This window comes from Lonchura striata, chromosome 8 (genome assembly GCF_046129695.1).
Source record: "Lonchura striata isolate bLonStr1 chromosome 8, bLonStr1.mat, whole genome shotgun sequence".
In the NCBI taxonomy this organism is placed as follows: Eukaryota; Metazoa; Chordata; class Aves; order Passeriformes; family Estrildidae; genus Lonchura; species Lonchura striata.
In genome coordinates, this window is record NC_134610.1 from 9,639,610 (window position 1) to 9,660,238 (window position 20,629).

Here is a 20,629-nt window from a genome sequence, read left to right on the forward strand (position 1 = left end):
CCTTAGGAAAAGGTTTTCTGTTTCAGCAGTTTGTCATCTTCTAAAATTGAAAAATTGCTTTTCTGTAGTGAGAACCTTACCTGAAACTGGCACTTGGTATCTTAACAGATCAGTGTAAAGCAAGAAATTACCTTTACTGATGCATCTGAACAACAGAAACGAGACAAAAAACAAATACGAGAGCCAGTAGATTTGCAGAAAAAGAAGAAAAGAAAACAGCGTTCACCAGCAAAAGTAAGACATTGATTTGGCAAAACCAAGATTAAAAGGACCTGAAGATTTGGTTGACTATGACTAATTTCATTAGCATTTGAACTAGTTAGGCTGGAAATTGTTTGTTTGCTCAGTAAAGATGCAGTTCTGAAGTTCATCAGAGACCCAAAACAAAACTGATATAACAGTGTTTTTCTTTGAACTCCTTTTTAGCAACATGAACTCTTGACATATTTTAACATCTGTCTCTCCAGGCAGTTCTCTCTCTCAAAATATTTTTTTTTTTAAATTATGAGTCAGTAGCTTTGTAGACCATTTATAAATCATTACTTTGTATCTATCTAATAATAGTTGTGCTTTTCTGTGAGCCTGATAATTTTATATGCTTCATGCATAGTAGTGAAAAGTTTTTAAAAAGAAAACTAAAATGGTAGTTTTGAAAATTCTAAAAAGTTTACTAATATACATAAAATAATTTACTGGTAGGGAAAATTCCTGTTTTCATAATCATCTTCATATATGTATTTATTTATATCAAAAGGTTCTTACCCTAGCTGCTGGTTTGTTACTTAAAAATTTGTTTTGTAGATCCATTCATAAGGACTATGTACCCTGTCTGTCTGAAAACAATTTTCTTCTGTTGAGAAGCAGTTCAGATAAAACCAGAATCATTTCACCTCATGAGGTAGCAGTGTTATATCTTCTAGTAATTCCCCAAATCAGTATTAATCTTCAGACTTAGAATAGAACATATGCAAGCTGCTCTGATAGAAGTAAATCAGTTATGTTATCAGACAGCAGCATTAAAATAAGCCTACTCAGAAATCAACCCAGACTGTTTGTACATTAAAGGAAAACTCACCGTAATACAAAGAAAATCTCCCAAACCTCCTTTTTATTGCCTTCGGAGCAGGACCTTCCAGTCCTCCTCAAAGCACTGTCAAATAAGGTTGCACCTGTAGTATTCTTGGAAAGCTGAGAAATTGCTTCAGATTGGGTGTGGAAGCAAATTCCAAATGCTGTGCATTTTTTTCTCACTTCTCCCTTTGAGAGAAAAAAGAGATCTAGGTTGAGTACATCCAGAGATCACTTCCATGGAAACATGGCAAGGTAGAAGAGGCGTGTGCCCCTCTTTCTACAGACGTGTACTTGCATGCTTCCTTTTTATCTCCTAGTCTGCTGACAAAAGATTGAAAAATGATCAGGAGAATTGTTAAACAGGTTCTTTTTCAGTCTATCTTCCCCTTTTTCAGACCTGTCAGAGTAGAAAAAAGCTGAAGGACTGACCTAGGTGAGAGCTTACTGCAGTTTCAGTATTTCCAGAGTAGTGGGGTTGATTTTCCATCCAAACAGGCAGCTGGAACTCTGACAAATGGGAGTCAGCTAACATTCTGAAACGTTCTAAATTCTGTTTTATATCAATGCAGTAGTCAGGTAAGGAAGAAGTCATCAGGTATCATGACTCCTGTCTCCTGTTCCCTCTCCCATGCAGACACACAGACGTGCACACACGGACAGACACGCACGCGCACACACACACACGCACAAGCTTTTTTGTTGCTTTGGTTAGGGAAGCTGCTCTGACAGAGTTAGCTCCCATCATTTAAGAGGTAGTAGATTAAGTAGAAGAGCCCAGGTTTAGGATAACCATGAAATTAAGTGTATTTTCTGCACTATTTAAAAAATTTCAATATAATATATGAAAAGCATTTCATAACATGTATTTAAATTTGTTTAAATTTTAAAGACGCAGTCGGCTTCATCAGCTGGATAATGTTACAGAACAATTGTCTCTATCTGTGAATGGAGCTGTAACACACCAATCTTACAAACGTATGAATGTGCTTGTCCTTCAGAGTGAATGCACAAGAATTTGTTAGTTTGAGACTTTCACTCTTGTTTTGATGTGGGAAAATTAAAAATTAAGTAGATCTACAGTATTTGCTACTATTTTAGAGATACCGTTTCAGTTATTGACTCTCTCTTTCTCATCACTGTCATTATCATAAAACCTAAAATGCTGTAGCTAATCAAACTGCAGATGTGTTTTCCCAGCATACTTCTATTTTTTTAATAACAAGGGACTAAACTGTATTATTTAAGGTTCCTTAAGCTTTTCTTTATAGTTGTGTTTGCAGTTAAGCAAGATTTTATAAATGTAATTTGTTTACTGATTTCCTTATTCTCTTGCCAGAGATAGTAGAGATTTTGGATTTTGGTTTAGTTTTTTATTTTTATTATTTTTGATAAATTAGAGAAAACATGTGATTAGCTTTATTGAATAAAGTAGATGTGGTGCATTTTTTTTAATTTAAGTTTTTTAAATTTTATATGAAAATAGCGGCTTTGTTTGACAGCAAAGCAATTGAGTGTGGCAAGTTGAAGTCATCAAGGAGATGTTTTAATACGTATATTAAGTAAGCAATACTTTATTAAGTGAAAAACCTGAAAGGGGGAGAAGAATAATACTATTCTCTTGGTTGTTTGGCTTTGGGATTTTGGTTTTTAAAATACAATTTTACCTTTGAGACTAGTGGTTTTATATAGATGTAGATAATATATATATGACTATTCTGGTTAAGCTTTAATTACTTCTAGCAAACATTTAGAGTTGTGATTTGAAAAAAAGAATTTAACTATTTATTTTTTCTTTAAAATATGATTGTCTGTGGTTTAGTGCCCAGGAGTGGTTTGATTACTTTGCATCCTTTCCAACAGACGGACAAAATAAATAGTAGTGTATAAAGTGACTCAGCTGTGCCTAGGGAAGCTCTAAGCTGATTTTCCATGAGCTGCCTTTGTCTCTGTCCTGTTGAAATAGCTCTTAATGCACAACGAGACACGAGTTGGATTGGACTGCAACTGGAAATGTGTATTAGAAGCTTAACGCATAGTTTTGTAGAAATTAGAATTGTTTTACCTGAAATATTTACATTTTCTGCATTGAAAAAATTAATGTTTTTTTTTTTTTAGTTAATAAGACCTCTTTAGAGGGTAGTGTGAGAACAAATTTTACTCTTTTTAAAATAGATCCTTACAATAAATGAGGATGGATCACTTGGTCTGAAAACCCACAAATCTCATGTTTGTGAGCATTGCAATGCTGCCTTTAGAACCAACTACCATTTACAGAGACATGTCTTCATTCATACAGGTACTGCTTGACTTCAAATTTGTCTTTTCTACTATATAAAGAGTTGTTTACTTATGTTAAAAATGTTTTCAGCTCTATGCGAATTTCAGTTTTAAGAGTGTAGCTAACTTGGCATCTAAGCTTAGAGATTCCATGCACCAAAGTGTCAAAAGAATATCAGAAAAAAAAAATCAACATATATTTAATAAACTGAAGAGCTAACTGTTTACAAGGTTTCTTTTCTTTCTTTATCAGAAGCTAATGGGTTGACTTGTAGCCTAAGTGCCAAAAATTGACCCCTTTGTAAAACATGCTGCAGCTGCTTATTTGCCTGATGAGGTATCTCTGTGTTCGGAGAAGTGAAAAAGGTACTTACTGTTATAACAGCTTGCCAGTATCCTGAATGCAGTCTATGCCAGCATCCTGATTGATCTTGTACATGAGGAAATTACAGCCATTCCAGATCACTCTTCCGTGCTAGTCTTAATGTGAGCCTTAGGATCATGGAGAGATCTCTGCAGTTCATATACCTAGTAAGGCAAATGTTTTTGGTACCAGGGTATTTTTGGAATTCGCTCAGATGCTGGTGTTTTTAATAGACATTTTAATATTCCTCAAAAATAGTTATCAGAAACAACAGTGTGTAGTTATTAACTTATGGATGTGGAATTATATTGTTCAAGGTGAAAAACCATTTCAGTGCAGTCAGTGCGACATGCGTTTCATACAGAAGTACCTGCTACAGAGGCATGAGAAGATTCATACTGGTGAGTATAGTGCCTTGAGTATCTTTACTGGCGTGCTTAAAAACTGTTTCCCCAATCAGGCAAGGTTTCTGGTAACAAATATGCAGCCAAAAACCCTGTTGTAGTTTGTTTTAATTTAACTCATGTTACAAAGTTATAAAGCTTTTAAAAAGAAATTAGTCTTGTGCTTTCAACTTGTTCCACTTTCCTTTGGCTGTAAAATGAGTATGAAGTCCAGTAAGCAGATCTGAAAGTAGTTTTCTATAAATAACCTCGGAGCACCAAATCCTGAAGTTTGTGCATTCATAAAAGTCAAAGTTTGTTAAGCAGTTCTGTCTTTTGTTGTATCAAGTTAATTCAGACAAGGGCGACTTTCAAATTACATTTCCATAGATCTATTTGTTTGTTTGTCTTGTTTGTCTGTATTTGAATTTGATGGAAAAGTGCCAGGACTAAAATGGCCAAAATGCCTAACCCCAAAGGTATTAGTATCAGCTTTTCTTTTCACTTTTTTTTTTCTTTTAGGTTTAATTCAGAACTATTCCAAAAAGAAGAGTCTTAGTTGAAAAATATGCAGTATAGGTCAAATAAGGCCTGAAGCAAGTTAAAGTTTATATATGTTTATTTTTTTTATCTTGTTGCACCACACAGCACCACATTCTTTAACAGGTTTGGTTTCATTGGGTTTTTGGCATTTTGGTGCATGGCCTTTCAATCCCTCTTTAAATATTTTGTAATATGGTCCCTTTTGGACTAGATGCCAATTTCTCAGCCTCTTTTTCAGAAAAGCAGAGCTGGTGAATGTGCACAGTGTTTCTTGGCTGTAGCATTTAAATGGATATGAAAGCTACTAACATGCAGTGCAGTGTGTGCATGTGTAAGGGTTGAGAGGGAGAAAAAACTCTGCAAAATGAATTTTCAGAGCAGTGTACAGGGAGTTACATGCACAAATGCCCTGTTGTTTATGGGATTTTTGTATCCTAGGCTGCCATGAGTCCAGACTAAGTAGGTTTCCTTCAGCCAGTCAGCCACAGAAGAGTCTTCCATTCTTCTGTCCAGTGTCTTTGTTCTGCTCCTAGTCTTTCCTCTGGCTCTGAATTGGTGAACCATGCTGCCTTCACTTTGTGTAGATACTTATTCTTGAAAAGAATGCTCATTCAGTCTCTTCCATCTATCTGCCCTCTACCCCCCCCCCCCAAAAAAAAAGGCAAAAATTAAAGTCCAGTCTTCACATTTTTTAGAAGATTTTTCTTTTTATTTTTTTTTTCAAATGAGGATTATTCCCTGTACGTGGCTTTGAAAATGAGAGTCTGGGAAATACAGTTAATTAACAGTTGACTGCAAATATTTTATAAATTAATTGAATTATATTTTAGAATTTAGCTTCTAGCTCTAATGAGAAATCTGTGTCAATTGTAAGCTTTGGAGGGAGGGGGGTGGATGTTGTGGGACTGTAGGTTTTTATCCCAGCTCTTACATATGCTAGTCTTTGTTTAGCAGAGAAAAAGGTATCATTTAACTAATTTGCCATATTGTTATCTGACTTTGTAGATAACTGTGTTTCCTCCTTTCCTCAGCATCCTGAATTATAGTTTGGTTGTTTCTCAGAAAATAGAAGATGGTGCTGGTGTTTAAATTGTTGAATCCTGGTTGTTTTCCTAGGTGACAACTAGTAATGATTAGGAGAAAACATGTAAAACTCAGCTTCCAGGAGTGGCAGAATTTTTTCTGAAGGCCGTTTAGTTAACAAGAATTTAACTAGTGTTTAATTTTTGGCTTCATCCAGTTATAGTGTAGCTAATTGGCACTCTACATACCTGTCTGTGCTTTCACCTCTATATGGCAGTGTTCACTACTGGCCCTAAGCTGTTTGTGTAGTCACTGTTGTTCAGGGCTGCTTAACTAAACCCATCCAGAAAACCTGAATTTTTAACTTGATTCTCTAATAAGAAGGTGAACAGTGGGTCTGTGTTTTACTTCAATGAAAGTAAAGATCTGTTTGTATTATTCATATCCTTTAAACAAATGTTTCTTAACTTTATTCAATACTTTTTTTTTTGCATTTTTATCTCCATGAATGACCACATTTAGCACTAGCTCTTGGACAGTTCAAAATGCTGATGTAGAACAGGAAATCTCTTACTCTTTTAAAGATTTTTGTCAAATTTTCTAGTTTATTTTAAACCAATCAAAGAGAGTAGTAACAGGTAGAAGCCCCATTTTATGCCTGTTACTTGCCCCCAGTTTACAGGTGCCCCAGCTATTTGCAGTCTGATTTGACTTTAGTTCTCTGAACCACTCCTTCAAAGGAAATGTTGTGAGGGAGTTAGGAAGCAATCAATGAACAGCGTTATTCTGTGTAAATAATTAAATAGTTGCATCTAAAAGCAGACATTGTATTAATACAAAATTTGCTTATAATTGTGTGTAGAGGAGGGCAGCAGTGTTGGAACCCTGCTGCTAAACTTGTCCCTAATGATACAGAAAATTGCTATTTTAGTTGTAGGAGAGGGAAGAGTTGCTGGTGCGCAAATATTTTCAGTTTACGAGGTTGGAGAAGATGCTGAATGTTCTTCTTTTTTTTTTTTCTTTCAAATATGTCTCCTTACTTTTTGCTTAGAGATGTTTCTATATACCTTACCCACTCATGCGTTCATGTGTCCTAATTGTGTAAGCCACCCTATTTTCCATTTTAAACACAAAAGCTATGATTACATTAAAAAAAATAAAGCACCACTGGGGCTAACAATTCAAGTGCCTTCTTATTCAGTCATGCTGATTTTTTATAGCCTTCTTTAGTATTTTATAATTTGTTTTTTGTCTGTTTTGACTTTAAAATGCCTGGCATTATAATTGTTACAGCCTTCATACACATAATATTTGTACTATACTGGATGAGTAGTTCTATTGCTTGGTTTTAATAGATTACAAACATAGACACAATACATGAGCTGTTTTCATAAATAATGCATTAATTGTTGTATTGTATTTTTAAATTTTGAGGGGTTTTTTATACACCTCATTCTTTCCCACTGACCAAGACATTTCAGAAAAATGTATCCTGGATTGTCCCTGCATTATCAAAAGGCTGTTATTAATGGTCTCCTCCATTTGCAATAGATCCTGTCTGAAAAGTACAACAAAATTGCAGAAGGCATCTGAAGTTTTAGACTTCTACTAGGATGAAATTATTATTGGAAGCCTATCTTCATATTAATTTTTAATCTTTTTCTAAAATTATCTTCCATATGAAGATTAAAGCCAAAATTAAATATGGTGTCAGTTTCACAAAGGTTTTCTTAATCTTACTTTCATAGTGTTCTGGAATTCTACTGAAAAATACTATTTTCTGTACTGTGCTAAGTTAACTCCAGGGCAGTGTCCCCACATTCTTCTCTCTGTTAAGGCAGGGCCATCACTGCATTTGTATGTGCCCTGAAAGTCCCCAAAGCAGCTGGTGACTGTAATCCACCTAAAAACCACAGACCCCTCTTTGGCCCTGTTTAAGCCTTGAAATGGGAATAGGTAGCAGTGGAGTCTTCTGCCAGTAAATAGTCAGCTTGAGTAGGAAAATGTTGAGAATGTTCACTTACAGAAATGAGTGTAAGGCTGCAGGTAAGTGTGTTAATGAAGTGTTCTGCATTTCTGGTGGCTCCTCAGAGGGCTGTTCAAGGCCAGAACAGGACTCAGCTCTCTTGCTTTAAGGCTCAGGATAGTTTTCAACCTAAACAGCCACTCTTATTCTCTAAAATAAATCTAAAGTAGTATGAAAGCAAGCTTGGAAACAATGTAAGCAGAGTTGTTTGAAGGCACAATTAAAAAAAAAAAAAAAAAAACACAAAATAGAATAGTGGAACAAAGGTAAAGAAAACAGTAAGTAGCAAGGACTAAATAGTAGTCTTCAGGAATGGAAGAGTTCCCATGTATCAGACAAAATCAATGAGGTCTAAATGTCCTACCTCAGCATCCTGAAAATGAGAGGCAAAGATTGGAATTTGATTCAGAAAGACTGAATAGGCTTGTTGGGAGTAAAGCACTGTAATTTTGAGGGTGCCTACCAAATAAAGAGAACATGAGGAATGAACTTGGATTTTGAAAGTGAGGAAATAGGCAAGAGAGGAGGATTTGCTTATAGGCAGGATGAGAGGGAATGATATGACAAGTGTTTATAAGTTAAAAGGGATGCTGAAAAAAGTGCAAAATTTTATGGTGCTTCTTAATAAGCAAGAAATGGTAAAGTTCTCTAAGTCAAGTGAAAGAAGAGAATGTTGGGGTTGTGAGCCTGTAGAAGAAGAACTGATGGAAGCCAAGAGATCTGAGGAGAGGAGATAATTTGATTTAGGAGAGAATAAATTGGAATAATTTTATCCGAGAAAGAGATTGGCTGAGAAGCCACACGGAGAGGTAAGAATTAATAATTCTAAATAGGACATAGGCTTACAAAGAGGGAGATTTAGAAATTGCTTGGAATTAAGGAAGTTGAAACTCTGGGCATTAGTGATCTGACTAGGAGCACATGTGTGAGTGATACAGATATTTTCCATTCTAGTCTCTATAAATAGTGGAACCTTATTTTCAGGTACTGTATTCCCATTTGTAGAAGGTTGTGGATAAATTTCTCTACTCTAAATGGAAAATACAAACTATCAACGTTTTAAATAATAAAATCTATTTATTTACAGTTTTAAACTTTAACAACTAATTGTTGGTCATTCAACAGTTCATAATATAATTAGTAAGAATAAAACTACTTCAGAATTTAGCAATAGTCTGCATTTTTCTGGAAACAAGACATAAATGATTCATATCCCAAAAATCAGTGTAGTGCAGTACCCAGAACAAAGACAATCTTGACAGATGCTGCCAAGACAATCCCTGACCTCTATGTCAGTCCAAAAGATTTAATAGTAAATACTAAGAGGAGGAGATCTCTGTTGTTCAGGGTGAGTTCTAGTAAATAATAGTGAACTTCTGTAAAAGCAGAACTAACTTTTCAATGCATTTGAAATTTTTAGGTTTTGCCAGAGAAACCTAGGAAAAAATATCAGAGGGAAGATGTAAGGCAAAATTTAAAGGAAATAAAAATAGTTACTCCCTGCTCAGAAAGTATTGTTACAGGGTTTCTTTGTGAGGAAAAATAAGGGGGAGAACTGAAGATGAATTCAGGGCAGTGCATATTGTCTGAATGAGTATTTCACAAAAGTAAAGAAAAAACCTATAAACCAAAACAAGCTAACAAAACAATCAAAATGAGAAATCTGCCAGTTTGCAAATGCTGGTTCTGCTACAGAGGTTTCTTGGGCTTTGACTTAATTTTTAAAAAGTTTTAAAATGAGTTCTTTAAAAAAAAAAGGGTTTAAACCAAAATAGTAGGACTTTTTCAAAACAGTTCTCTCAATTCCACATGCAAATAAGGGAAAAATATGGAAAAATAGAAAGCACCCTTCAAAATGTTATATTCGAAGTTTGGAAATGCATTAATTCGCTCTTAGTGGGGATTGGTTTGAGTTAATGACTTTGTGAGAGGATTGAGGTATTTTTATACAGTTGTCTGCCCTAAAAAAATGCATACTGGAGCAACAATTCAGGAAGACCATCTTTGCAGTTCTTAATTGGTAGGTGTAAGACATACCTGCACCTGCATTAGAAAGTGGAGTAAGGATTTGGTTTTAAAGGTGGGGTTTTTTTTAGCATAAAAGCTTAAAGTAATTTCAGGCATCAGCAACTGAGTATTGGAAAAAATAGTGATGTAAGCAAGCCCTGTGTTGTTTTTCAATAGCAATATACTAAACTCTTTTACTGCTTCTAATAGAGAATGTAGTATTTGACCTGGTAATTTTATGGAAAAATGTTGATTTATTCTTTTAGATTAATATTGCTATGTGTTTTTTATCAGGTGAAAAGCCATTTCGTTGCGATGAATGTGGTATGAGGTTTATTCAGAAGTATCACATGGAAAGGCACAAAAGAACTCACAGTGGAGAGAAGCCTTACCAGTGTGAATATTGTTTGCAGGTAAGATGACTTAGTGAAATCTTCTGTGCTTGAAAGCCAAAACACCAGTCAATTCTCCAGTATTTCAGATGGGGCTTTCTCTATTTTATAGAAATAAATACATAATGAATGTTTTTTCAGTCAGGATGGGCTATCTTAGTGCACAGGTGGAGCAGAGTCACAGCTGGCTGTGCTTGATTTTATTGACTGTATACTCTTGTTTAACACTTCATTAGAAATTGCTAAAGTGGGTGAATCATCAAGTAAATTCTTTAGAATGAAAGGTTTATTTTCTTTCTGCTAACATATTTATTTAATAATAATAATAATAGTAGTAGTAGTAATAATAATAATAATAATAATAATAATAATAATAATAATAATAATAATAAATAACCACCATAATCTTTTCCAGTATTTCTCCAGGACCGATCGTGTGCTGAAACACAAACGTATGTGCCATGAGAACCGTGAGAAGAAACCCAACAGAAGTGCCACCAAAGTTGGCTTTTTGCCATCGGAGGAAGATTCTGGTTTCTCTACGCCTCTGAAAGACAGCTCCTTGCCAAAGAAGAAAAGGCAGAAAACAGAGAAAACAAAATCTGGGGATAAGGATAGTATAGATAAATCAGAACACAAGAAGGACAAAAATGACTATTTGCCTTTGTACTCTTCTAGTGCTAAAGTAAAAGATGAATATATGGTAGCGGAATATGCTGTTGAGATGCCACATTCTTCAGTCGGTGGATCGCACTTAGAGGAAGCAAATTCTGGAGAAATACACCCACCGAAGCTCGTTCTCAAAAAGGTCAACAAGAGGAGTCTAAAGCAGCCACTTGAGCAAAGTCAAACCATTTCACCTTTATCTACATATGAAGACAGCAAGGTTTCGAAGTATGCCTTCGATCTTGTGGATAAGCAAAGTTTACTGGACTCTGAAGGTAATGCTGACATTGACCAAGTCGACACATTACAGGAAGGGCCCAGTAAACCTGTACACAGCAGCACTAATTATGATGATGCAATGCAGTTTTTGAAGAAAAAGAGGTATCTACAAGCAGCAAGTAACAACAGTCGAGAATATGCCTTGAATGTAAGTACCATAGCATCTCAACCTTCAGTAACACAGGCAGCTGTGGCCAGTGTCATTGATGAAACTGCTACCGCCTCAATACTAGACACACAGGCACTGAATGTTGAAATTAAAGGTAACCATGACAAAAATGTCATTCCAGATGAGGTACTGCAAACTCTGTTAGATCATTATTCACACAAGGCTAATGGACAGCATGAGATCTCTTTCAGTGTGGCTGACACAGAAGTGACCTCTAGTATATCCATCAATTCTGCTGAAGTATCTGAGGTGACCCCATCTGAAACGGTTGGAACAAGCTCTCAAGCTTCCTCATCAGATAAAGCTAGTATGTTACAAGAATATTCAAAGTTTTTACAACAAGCTTTGGACAGAACTAGCCAAAATGATGCCTATTTGAACAACCCGAGCCTTAATTTTGTGACTGATAACCAGACACTTACAACCCAGCCAGCATTTCCTTCCATGGAGAAGGTCTACACATCTATACCCGTCAATAGCTTTCGGTCGGGAATGAACTCTCCATTGAGAACAACTCCAGACAAGTCTCACTTTGGACTAATGGTTGGTGATTCTCAGCACCCTTTCCCCTTTTCAGGTGATGAGGCAAATCATTCTTCTTCTTCCTCTACACAGGACTTCTTGGATCAAGTAACTTCTCAGAAGAAAGCAGAGGCACAGTCTGTTCATCAAGCATATCAAATTAGCTCCTTTGAGCAGCCCTTTAGAGCTCAGTACCATGGGGCAAGAGCTGGAATATCCTCTCAGTTTAGCACTGCCAATGGACAGGTGAACCTTCGGGGACCAGGGACAAGTGCTGATTTCCCAGAATTTCCTTTGGTGAATGTAAATGATAGCAGAGCTGGGATGACTTCTTCACCTGATGCCACAACAGGCCAGACTTTTGGATAAGAAATCTTTGTAAATAATACTGGCACTTTAGAACACATTTGTCAAAAGGGGGTTGCTCTGTATAAGATGGAGTTCTGTACAGCTTTTAAGAGTGCTATGTTAAAACAGAAGTAAGCTGATATTAGCAAGACCAATAACTGCTTCTTTTTTCTTTTTTTCTTTTTTAAAACAATTTTTTCGTTAGCCATCAGTCATTGAACTGCCTGATGTTGGTGCCCCTATCAAAGGCAGTTCATTATTCACTTGTTTGAATCCAGAAAATATTTCACCTTCTATGAAATTTTAAAATAAACAAAATCCCCAGGTAAGACTTTCCCCCATTATTGTTTCCTTGCTGGTTTCCTTGTATGCTTTGGGAGGACAGTTTTTTGTCTGATACTATTCACATTGTCATTTCTAAGCTTGTCAGCATAGTTGTTGCTCTTCAGCAGGGAATCAACATGTACTAAACACACAGAATAAACAAGTAAGTTTTGGAAGTCAAACAAATATGCTTTAAAAGAAAGCATTTTCTAGAAAAATCTTCAGTCTCTCTCAAAAATAATTTTAGACCATGTGCCCTTTATTTCTGCTTTGCATTACCTTGAGTTGTGTTTGGAGGGACAGAAAGTGAATTCTGATAGACTAACTCTACTATTTAAAAGTCTAATTAATTTAAAATACTTTAAACACTTTTTTAAGCAAAATGCCTAACTGCTAAAGCCTTTACTTCATTCCGGAAGTAATGTGTATTTCTTTGTACAGCTGAATCTAGATGTAACTTTTTAATGACTTTTTCATATGCAGAAACCAAGATTTTGAAGTTTTAGTTAAAATACTCTGTAGATGACATTCCCAATTGCAAAATGCTTACACAAACAGTGTATTCCAAGATTTAAAAGCTTAATTGTACCTTACCCTACATACTCATAACGATTAACATAGAGCACTTAGCCAACTTTATAGTTTTTGATTTCTCAAAAAATAAAACCATTTTTAGATGTTTAGGTTTGATACGGTTGCATCATTTTCATCGCATACAGCAGCTCGAGTAATTCCTTTCCATATACTTGAGATTGGGTCTTTTTAGCTTCTGTAAAAACTGTTTTAATTCTCTGTCTAGAATTTTGACAATTCCAATGATTAAATTTATTGAAGTATCCCTGAAAGCTGAAGAAGTGGGCATTCAAACTCCCTATTTTTTAGTGTTTGCTTAGTAAAAGTCACTACAATTTTACCAACCCAAACTGGTGAATGATGCTAGTGAACAGGATTTCTTTTTCCAGCCTAGGAGAGCGATCAGAAGTTTTCATTGCATTTCACAGTATAAATAAACTGCAAAGTTTATCCCTGTACCATGAATATGTTTTTTTGAATAGTACTTTGTCTTGAAGTATACAGTATGGTACGATAAGTAGTTCTGTGTGCATTTTTAAGGTGGTAAGATTTGAGTAGCCTAACTATTGTGTAGTTTAAGTTAACAAACTTCAGATTTTTGAACTGTATGTTCATTCTATTGCACCTTCCCTAAAGGGACACTGTCTGGTAGTTCAAGGCAGTTTAAGCCTCATGTAGGCTGATTAACCAGGGAAAAACACACACACACACGCACATATAGGTAGGTGTGTATATGGTGGCTTTTAAAATAGGATTTCATCCCGATTTTTACAGCACTGTTGCTAGCTAGTGTCTCTCAGATAAAGCCATCAGGTAGGAGAAAAGGCTGCATCTCAAGGGGCTAAAATATATCCTGTCTTTTAAGAAAGGACTTGAGCAGGACCTAGAACAGTTCCCACCTCTTACCAAAGCAGTAGCAATATTTTTCTGAATTTTCATTACTAGGAAACTGATCCCTCTTTGTCTTTTCCCTTATGGGAGCACTACTACAGCACTAACTTCACTTGGTACAGTTAAGGGAGAAAGGGCATTTCTTATCCATAGCCTGCTTCTTCTATTGATTAGAATACAGTTTATATAAACTAATTTCTTAATACTTTTGTATAAGAAAGCAGGCTCTTTTGATTTGTTGACCGTGTGTGTAATACAGTAAGGCATTTCAGCATGCTATGACTTACCAGTAATTTTGTCTGAATATTTGGCCACGGCTTGAAAAGAGTGGGCATCAAGGGAGAAGAGTAAATTCCTTATGGATTATTAATGATATATGTAAAGAAAATTCTCTGAAAGAATATTTTTAAACTGATTTGTGGTCTCTCTGGTTTTTTTCCTTTATGGTCAGTTTGGTTTTTTGACTTTCCATTGTGTGTTGCACAGAAATAACATAAAGGGTCCCTATATCCCAGGAAACCACCTCTTGTAAGGCATACTTTGTTTTCAGTGTCCATTTCCATGACATCCTAGCTTGTGGTGCCTGAATAATACTGTGTTGGCACTTTTGTTCCTATGCCCTGATGTTGCAAGGAGATGGCAATTGTACTATTTGTTAAATATAGCAAGGAACAAAAGAAAAAAAAGCCAAAAGGCTGGGTTATTACTGTGTTACTGCACTGCTGTGGGCCCATAGGGAGGTAAGAGGAATGAAGCCTCCTTCTCCCTAAGGGGTCTGACTCAGCTTTATTTAAAAAAATGTTGCTGCATTGACACTCTGGTGTGAGAAGGTGATTGAGGACTCGGAGGGAGTGGCTCTCCCATGCCATTGTCACACTTGGGAAAACTCCAAGGGTGTGCGAGGGAGCAGGCTGCTGTACAGCCCGAAGGAAGCTGCTCTTCCTTGCAGCCAAACACCAGAGGAGCTGCTGTTCCTGACATCACAGCTCATCCCCTGGCCTGCTGCTGAGCCATTCCAGCTGCACTCTGTGCCTTAGGACAGGCTGGGACGTCCCCTAAGCCACAGGGGCTGTCTTGTGGGCTTCTTCCACGTCTACAATTAAAGCAGTGGTCTGAGTAGTTGATCTGCTGATGCTTAGAGCTGTCTGCACTGGAGGAGTTAGCCAAATGTACTGCTGTGATTTCCTGAGTACATCCCCTTTTATCCTGGAATAAGTGTTTATGTAGTTCTGGGAGGTTTAGCTCTGTAAAAAGCTCTTGCTTGTTTAACAATGGCATTATTTAATAATGTTTTTCACTGCTCAACTTTTGCTGCTTTTAATCTGCTGCAGATGCAGAGTCTTCACATTGATCTGGTCATTTTTGTTAGTTTTCTGTGTATGTGTGGGAAAAAGCAGCTTTGGTTGTCTGTTCTGTTCTTGTGCTGTCAGTATAAGGCTGGGGTGAGCATGGAGATTCCCCTGAGCTAACAGCAGCCATTCCTACCGAAAGGTCATGGGAGCACCAGATACACGTGTGTGTAAGGTGGAATTTTTGGGGATATCTACTAGTGATAGCACCATGATAATTTTGAAAAAGAGGAAATTGATGACGTTTATTACTAAACTCTCTCTCTACTTATATATATATATATACAATATATATATATATATACACACATGCACTTATTAATAGGCCATATTTTGGTCCTAAATTACTTGACAGTGTCCCTTTTAGCATGAATCTTTTGATATGTTTTGCCATTAATATAACAGACAATGAAGGAATCAGCTTGTAATGGTATACTAATAGGCATTTACATTTTCTGCATTTGATTTGAGAATGAATTAATCATAAATTATGAGTTTTGGGGAGAAGGATTAACCATGTGTATTACTGTATGTTGGTTTACGAATAACAACATAAACAATTTAAATTGGATGATAAAAGAACCATGTTTATGATCTTGTGTCTCCTAGTGTTGTCTTTAGGAAAATTGTGTTTCAAGCAAAAAATAGGACAAGAAAGTATTCATGTGAAATAACACCTGTGTTATTTTTATATTGTACTTGTTGGTTTTTTTGGATGATGGGAGCTTTTCATTGTTAATTGAGAAGTACAGTAAAATCTTGCTAATTCGCTGACCTCTAAACAGAGCATCTGACAGGTTTCTACATCCCTCATGGTCCTTTCCCACCTCTCTGCAATGGTCTAAAAAGTACTGTAGCAAGGTCTCTCGCAATTATGCTGTACTACTTCACCCAAGTATACTACACCATCTCTATTAGTATACTAGGAGGTAGAAGGAGTATTGAAAACTAAATTGCAGTTGTCAAAATAAATTAACAAAGTACTTTTTGTGATGTGACATCCTTGCTTTTGTTGCCTGCTTCTTCACTATTTTCAAAATTGTAATTTGTAAAGGGTTTCTAAGGCATTGCTGCAAATTATTGGGGTTCTGCTGTAACTTTTGGAGTTTATTCCGAAATATTCGTGTTCTCCTATGAAAACTTTCCACCTGAACAGATACATTATATTCCATGCTTGATCAGGATATTTTTATAGAATTTGTATCATATCTAGTAACTATTTGAAATGAACCAAAATATTTGGATGAATTAACTCTGAATTTTGCAGCATTGAATTACATTATGTATGTGTATTTGCTAACTAAATTTTCATGGCTTTGAGAGCTTTGATTTTTATTCTTTACTTGTTTTAATACCATTACAAATTGCAGGGAAAATCCTAATACTCCTGGGAATCTGTTTGAAAATGTTAACAGGCAGAAATACGTTTATGCAGTTGGTACCAGTACACATGTGAACTTTCAAATTACATGGTTGGTACTGAAGCAAATGAATAATTTTACAATTTCCTAGAGTTAAATGTCTTACTAAAATGAAGCCTTGTAACTTTGAAAGTTCATTGGACTTAGGGTAATGCATGTTTATGTTAGGCATGTAATGCATTTAGCTGAAACTCACTTTGCAAAGGACAAGCACTAAGAAAGTATTACTGCTAATGAAAAGACGTGTCTTTAATTTGAAAGTTTAACTTCTGTTCAAGTACAATTTGCTTTGTGTCAGGGAAATAAATTTATAGTTGCTTTTGCTCTACTCAACATACGAAAACTTCTGTTTCCTTTTTAAAATTACATCTTTTGGTAGGAAACACGAACTGAGGCAAGCAAACATTTCTGAGAGTTGTTTCTTGCTTTCCTTAATCCAATGGGTGGAAAGGTAATATTGTGTAAACAACATTATTTTATTTTTTTACGCAATATCATGCTGTAAATATGATTTATCAAATAAGGATGTACCTATGATTGAATCTTTGATTCTGCACAGCTAGAGTTTATATATAAATATAAATGTGTCTTGACAATCAAGGACTTATGTCAGTCTTCCTTTATGACGTTTCTTATTGTTATGCATTCCATTTGTTCGACTTGAGTATTTGTATTGTCTGTAAAGTATGTAATGTTTTTATAGCTTGTTTAAAAACAAACAGAAAAGCCTGTAAATATGAACTGATCACAGTACTGCTCTGTTAGAAAGCATATGATGATGTACTGTTTGTAAGCAATAATACATGACAGTGCTAACTTGACAAGTAGCATAAGGATAAGTTCCAAAAATACCTTTGGGAGTTAATAGCCTTGTTTGAGTTAATGAATATTCCTAATCATTTTTTTATAAATAAATTCAGATGTCCTCCTGCTGGAATATATCCCATTGTTTACAGAGCACAATTTCAGTCACAGAGAGGACAGTCTGTAGATCTATGGCTTCGTCCACTTTGAGTGAGAAATGAATGGCTGGGCTGCACTTCTGCAAGACGAGGAAGACTGCTAAGGTTGAATAGCTGTGTCTCTAAAGGATCAGAGACACTATTCTGCTTCTGTGCTGATTCCTGCCAGTTCCTCTACATAAATTTGGAGTCTTTAAGTCCTGATATTGAACTGATGAGACTTGGGCCACCCATAGAAAGGAATAGTTCTCTTATTTCATATGCAGATAAACAGTGAACTTTTGAGCCACCTCTTTGTTTGAGTTGCATATTTTTCAAATTATGAGCTATGAGATGATGAGATGGGTTTATTCTGATAAACTAGATGTCAAACTTATAGTTTGAATTGAATAGGTATTAGACTGTACAGAGCAGCATATCAATTTGAACAGTCACCACTGCTTTAGAACCTCTCCCCCCCAGTTTATAAATGTATATGACCTACATTTTATAGAAAAAGAAATGTTTTTAAATGCTAGTCATTTATATAATATGTGCTTTGAAGGATTTGCTAGTCCACTTCTGTCACTTTTAGTACACTGGTATCTTTTATATGTAATGTATGCTTTTTATTATTATAATTATTATTATTATAATTATTATTATTGTAGACATTTCAGTAGGAGGAATTTTGCAACAGTATGAGGGGTTGAAATTTTCATTGTCAGAAATGAATTATACTGGACTTTGTCTGTGTAGTCTTGTCTTTCTTTAAATACTGTCTGGAAGGGAACTTGGTATTCAATAAGGCAAGTGACTTCCTTTTATTTTGAAGGCATACTATATAGTGCTGAATTGGATCTGAAAATGTAATGGATTTGAAGACAGATAAATTAGTACAAAATCTAGTGTACAGAAGAAATTGTCTTATGAAAAACCTGATGATATATATAGTGAAATACTGTTACAGTGAATTTCTGATATAGTGCTATTTTCCTGGAGTTCATATGCCTTCTTTGTATTTCAGTTAATAAAAAATGATAATTTGTATAGATAAATTTAGGATAATAGGTTTATTTCAATCATTATACAGTATTCCTTTATCCTACAACATCTATTCCATCCCTTTATTATCAGAAAAAAACCATAGCCTAAATTCCATCAGTTGGAGTATGTATATATAGGTGAGAGATCATTTCACAGGATCCTGGAAAGTATGAATTTGCATATTCCTTATATTTCCGACAGAAATCAGTATGTGTGTCTTTCATTATTCCTGTGAAATGAGGAATTTCCTAACACCAAGAAGAGAATGAGTGAGAGAGTGTGTGTGTGTTTGTGTGTGTGTGTACATGGAAAATATTTGGGTCTTAAGGCCAAAATGATAAAAGTATAACAAGATTTAATGTATCTCAACACATGACTTACATTTAATATGTAAAAGAAACATTTAAATTTCATAACTCACAAAAATACAAAAATAGTTTTGCAGGGAACAAAACTATTTGGATAGCAGGCTTGACCAAATGAATTTTTTTTTTTGGTTAAACTTGATATATTTTAAATGATTCTATTTCTGCCTTTATTTCTGCCCTAAAAGCAACTTTAAATATTTTGGGAGTTACTCTTCCTGTTCATTTGACTGTGAGTGTAATTTATATCATGGTTTACAAAATGTGGCATGAAGGATTGGATTGTTTTATCTGTATAATACAATGAAAGTTTGCTTTTTTTTTTTTTTTTTTCTTACATAATCATGGTGAATGGTATTGTATTCTTAGACTGATTTATTCATTAAGTGACTTAATGAGTTTCATCACTTTTGACGTTATTGTTTTCTTATGGTTAACTTAGTCTTTTTGGGTTTATAATACCCTTCTATGTATTGTGATACTAAGGGAAGTTATGTTTTTGCTTTATTTTTAATTAAACTAATAGTTTGATAATTTATATTTGCAAATGATGCATTTTAAATGTGGTCACTTGCTGTTTGAAAAATAAAAATATAGAATACTGTTTTATGAATAGACTTAGCAGTATTTTTCATGTTAGATAATTTCAAACAAAATATGCTTTCTTAATGAGACAGATGAAAGCATGTAAAGATACGTACTGTGCAAGAACTGAAGTGGATACTTTTCAGTAATTAAATTACATATTTAAGTATTTGATTTGAAACACACAGAACTTATTTGGGTTTTCTTCTCCTTTGTATCTCATTGCCTCCTTTGATTATAGAAAACAATATCTGACCTTCAGTTCGGTCCTGGTTGTCTGAGAAGATTGCACTGAAACCACTTTAATAGAAACACCTAGTGTTACACCCGCTTTGCTTTTGTGATTTTTGTTTGCACTGGAGTGAGTTTGTTCAGTTCCAGCATCTCCTCACGTACATGAGAATCAGGATTTTGTTTTAATCTTTAAATTAAGAAGGGTGAACTCAATTACTCAAGATTTCAAGTCTGTTGGATAACAGTATTCCATGTGTGCACTACAGTATTTTGTAGCACGTGTAATATATGGAGTATTTGTTACATATATTTTTCCATTGTTAAAGCAAACATTTAAAAAAATACTGAGGATAACAGCATTTATGCACCTACAAAACCATAAATGTGCCCTGTAGCATTAATTACTGGTAATTCCATTTTCTCCTCTTTATTTATTTGTGTGTATCAGGTGTGATGTTTCCCTGAGTCTTTCTGTAGGGTCCTTTTTGGTAAATACTTGATTTTTGTGGAATGCTTGGCTGTGTTGATTTTACTTCATGTCGAAAACCCAAGTTTTATGTAAGAAGGTATTACAAGTGGCACAATACCTTTTAAAGAGAAAAGAGCTGTAGTGAAGCCGTGCGTGAAGAGTGGAGCTGTGATGAGATGAGCGTGGCAGGAGGAGCTGGTGGGGCTGGGGTGTTTCCTGGTGGGTGCAGCGGGGCACTCCCTGGGCATCCAGAGCCACCTGGGGAACCTCCCCTTAGCATCCAGCCAGCATAATAACTGCTTTTAATGGTTTCATGTTTGATGGTTTTGTGTGTGCACTCTTGACTCTGCAACGTGCCTG

The 20,629-nt window shown here is 35.4% G+C and overlaps 1 protein-coding gene across 6 annotated transcripts in view; it reads left to right on the plus strand.

The window, feature by feature from the left end:
• ZNF148 (zinc finger protein 148) overlaps window positions 1-19,598 on the plus strand; it is a 41,508-nt gene extending 21,910 nt beyond the window's left edge. For 3 of the 6 annotated variants that reach the window (XM_021526035.2, XM_021526034.3, XM_021526037.3), the window contains 5 exons: window positions 109-234; window positions 3,244-3,367; window positions 4,030-4,113; window positions 9,989-10,107; window positions 10,502-19,598. In XM_021526035.2, the coding sequence (XP_021381710.1) occupies window positions 109-234; window positions 3,244-3,367; window positions 4,030-4,113; window positions 9,989-10,107; window positions 10,502-12,091 (2,043 nt within the window). In that variant the 3' untranslated portion in view covers window positions 12,092-19,598. The remainder of the gene's footprint in view (window positions 1-108; window positions 235-3,243; window positions 3,368-4,029; window positions 4,114-9,988; window positions 10,108-10,501) is intronic. The other 3 variants (XM_021526038.2, XM_021526039.2, XM_021526040.2) reach the window with 3 other exon arrangements.
• Window positions 19,599-20,629: the final 1,031 nt, after the last annotated feature.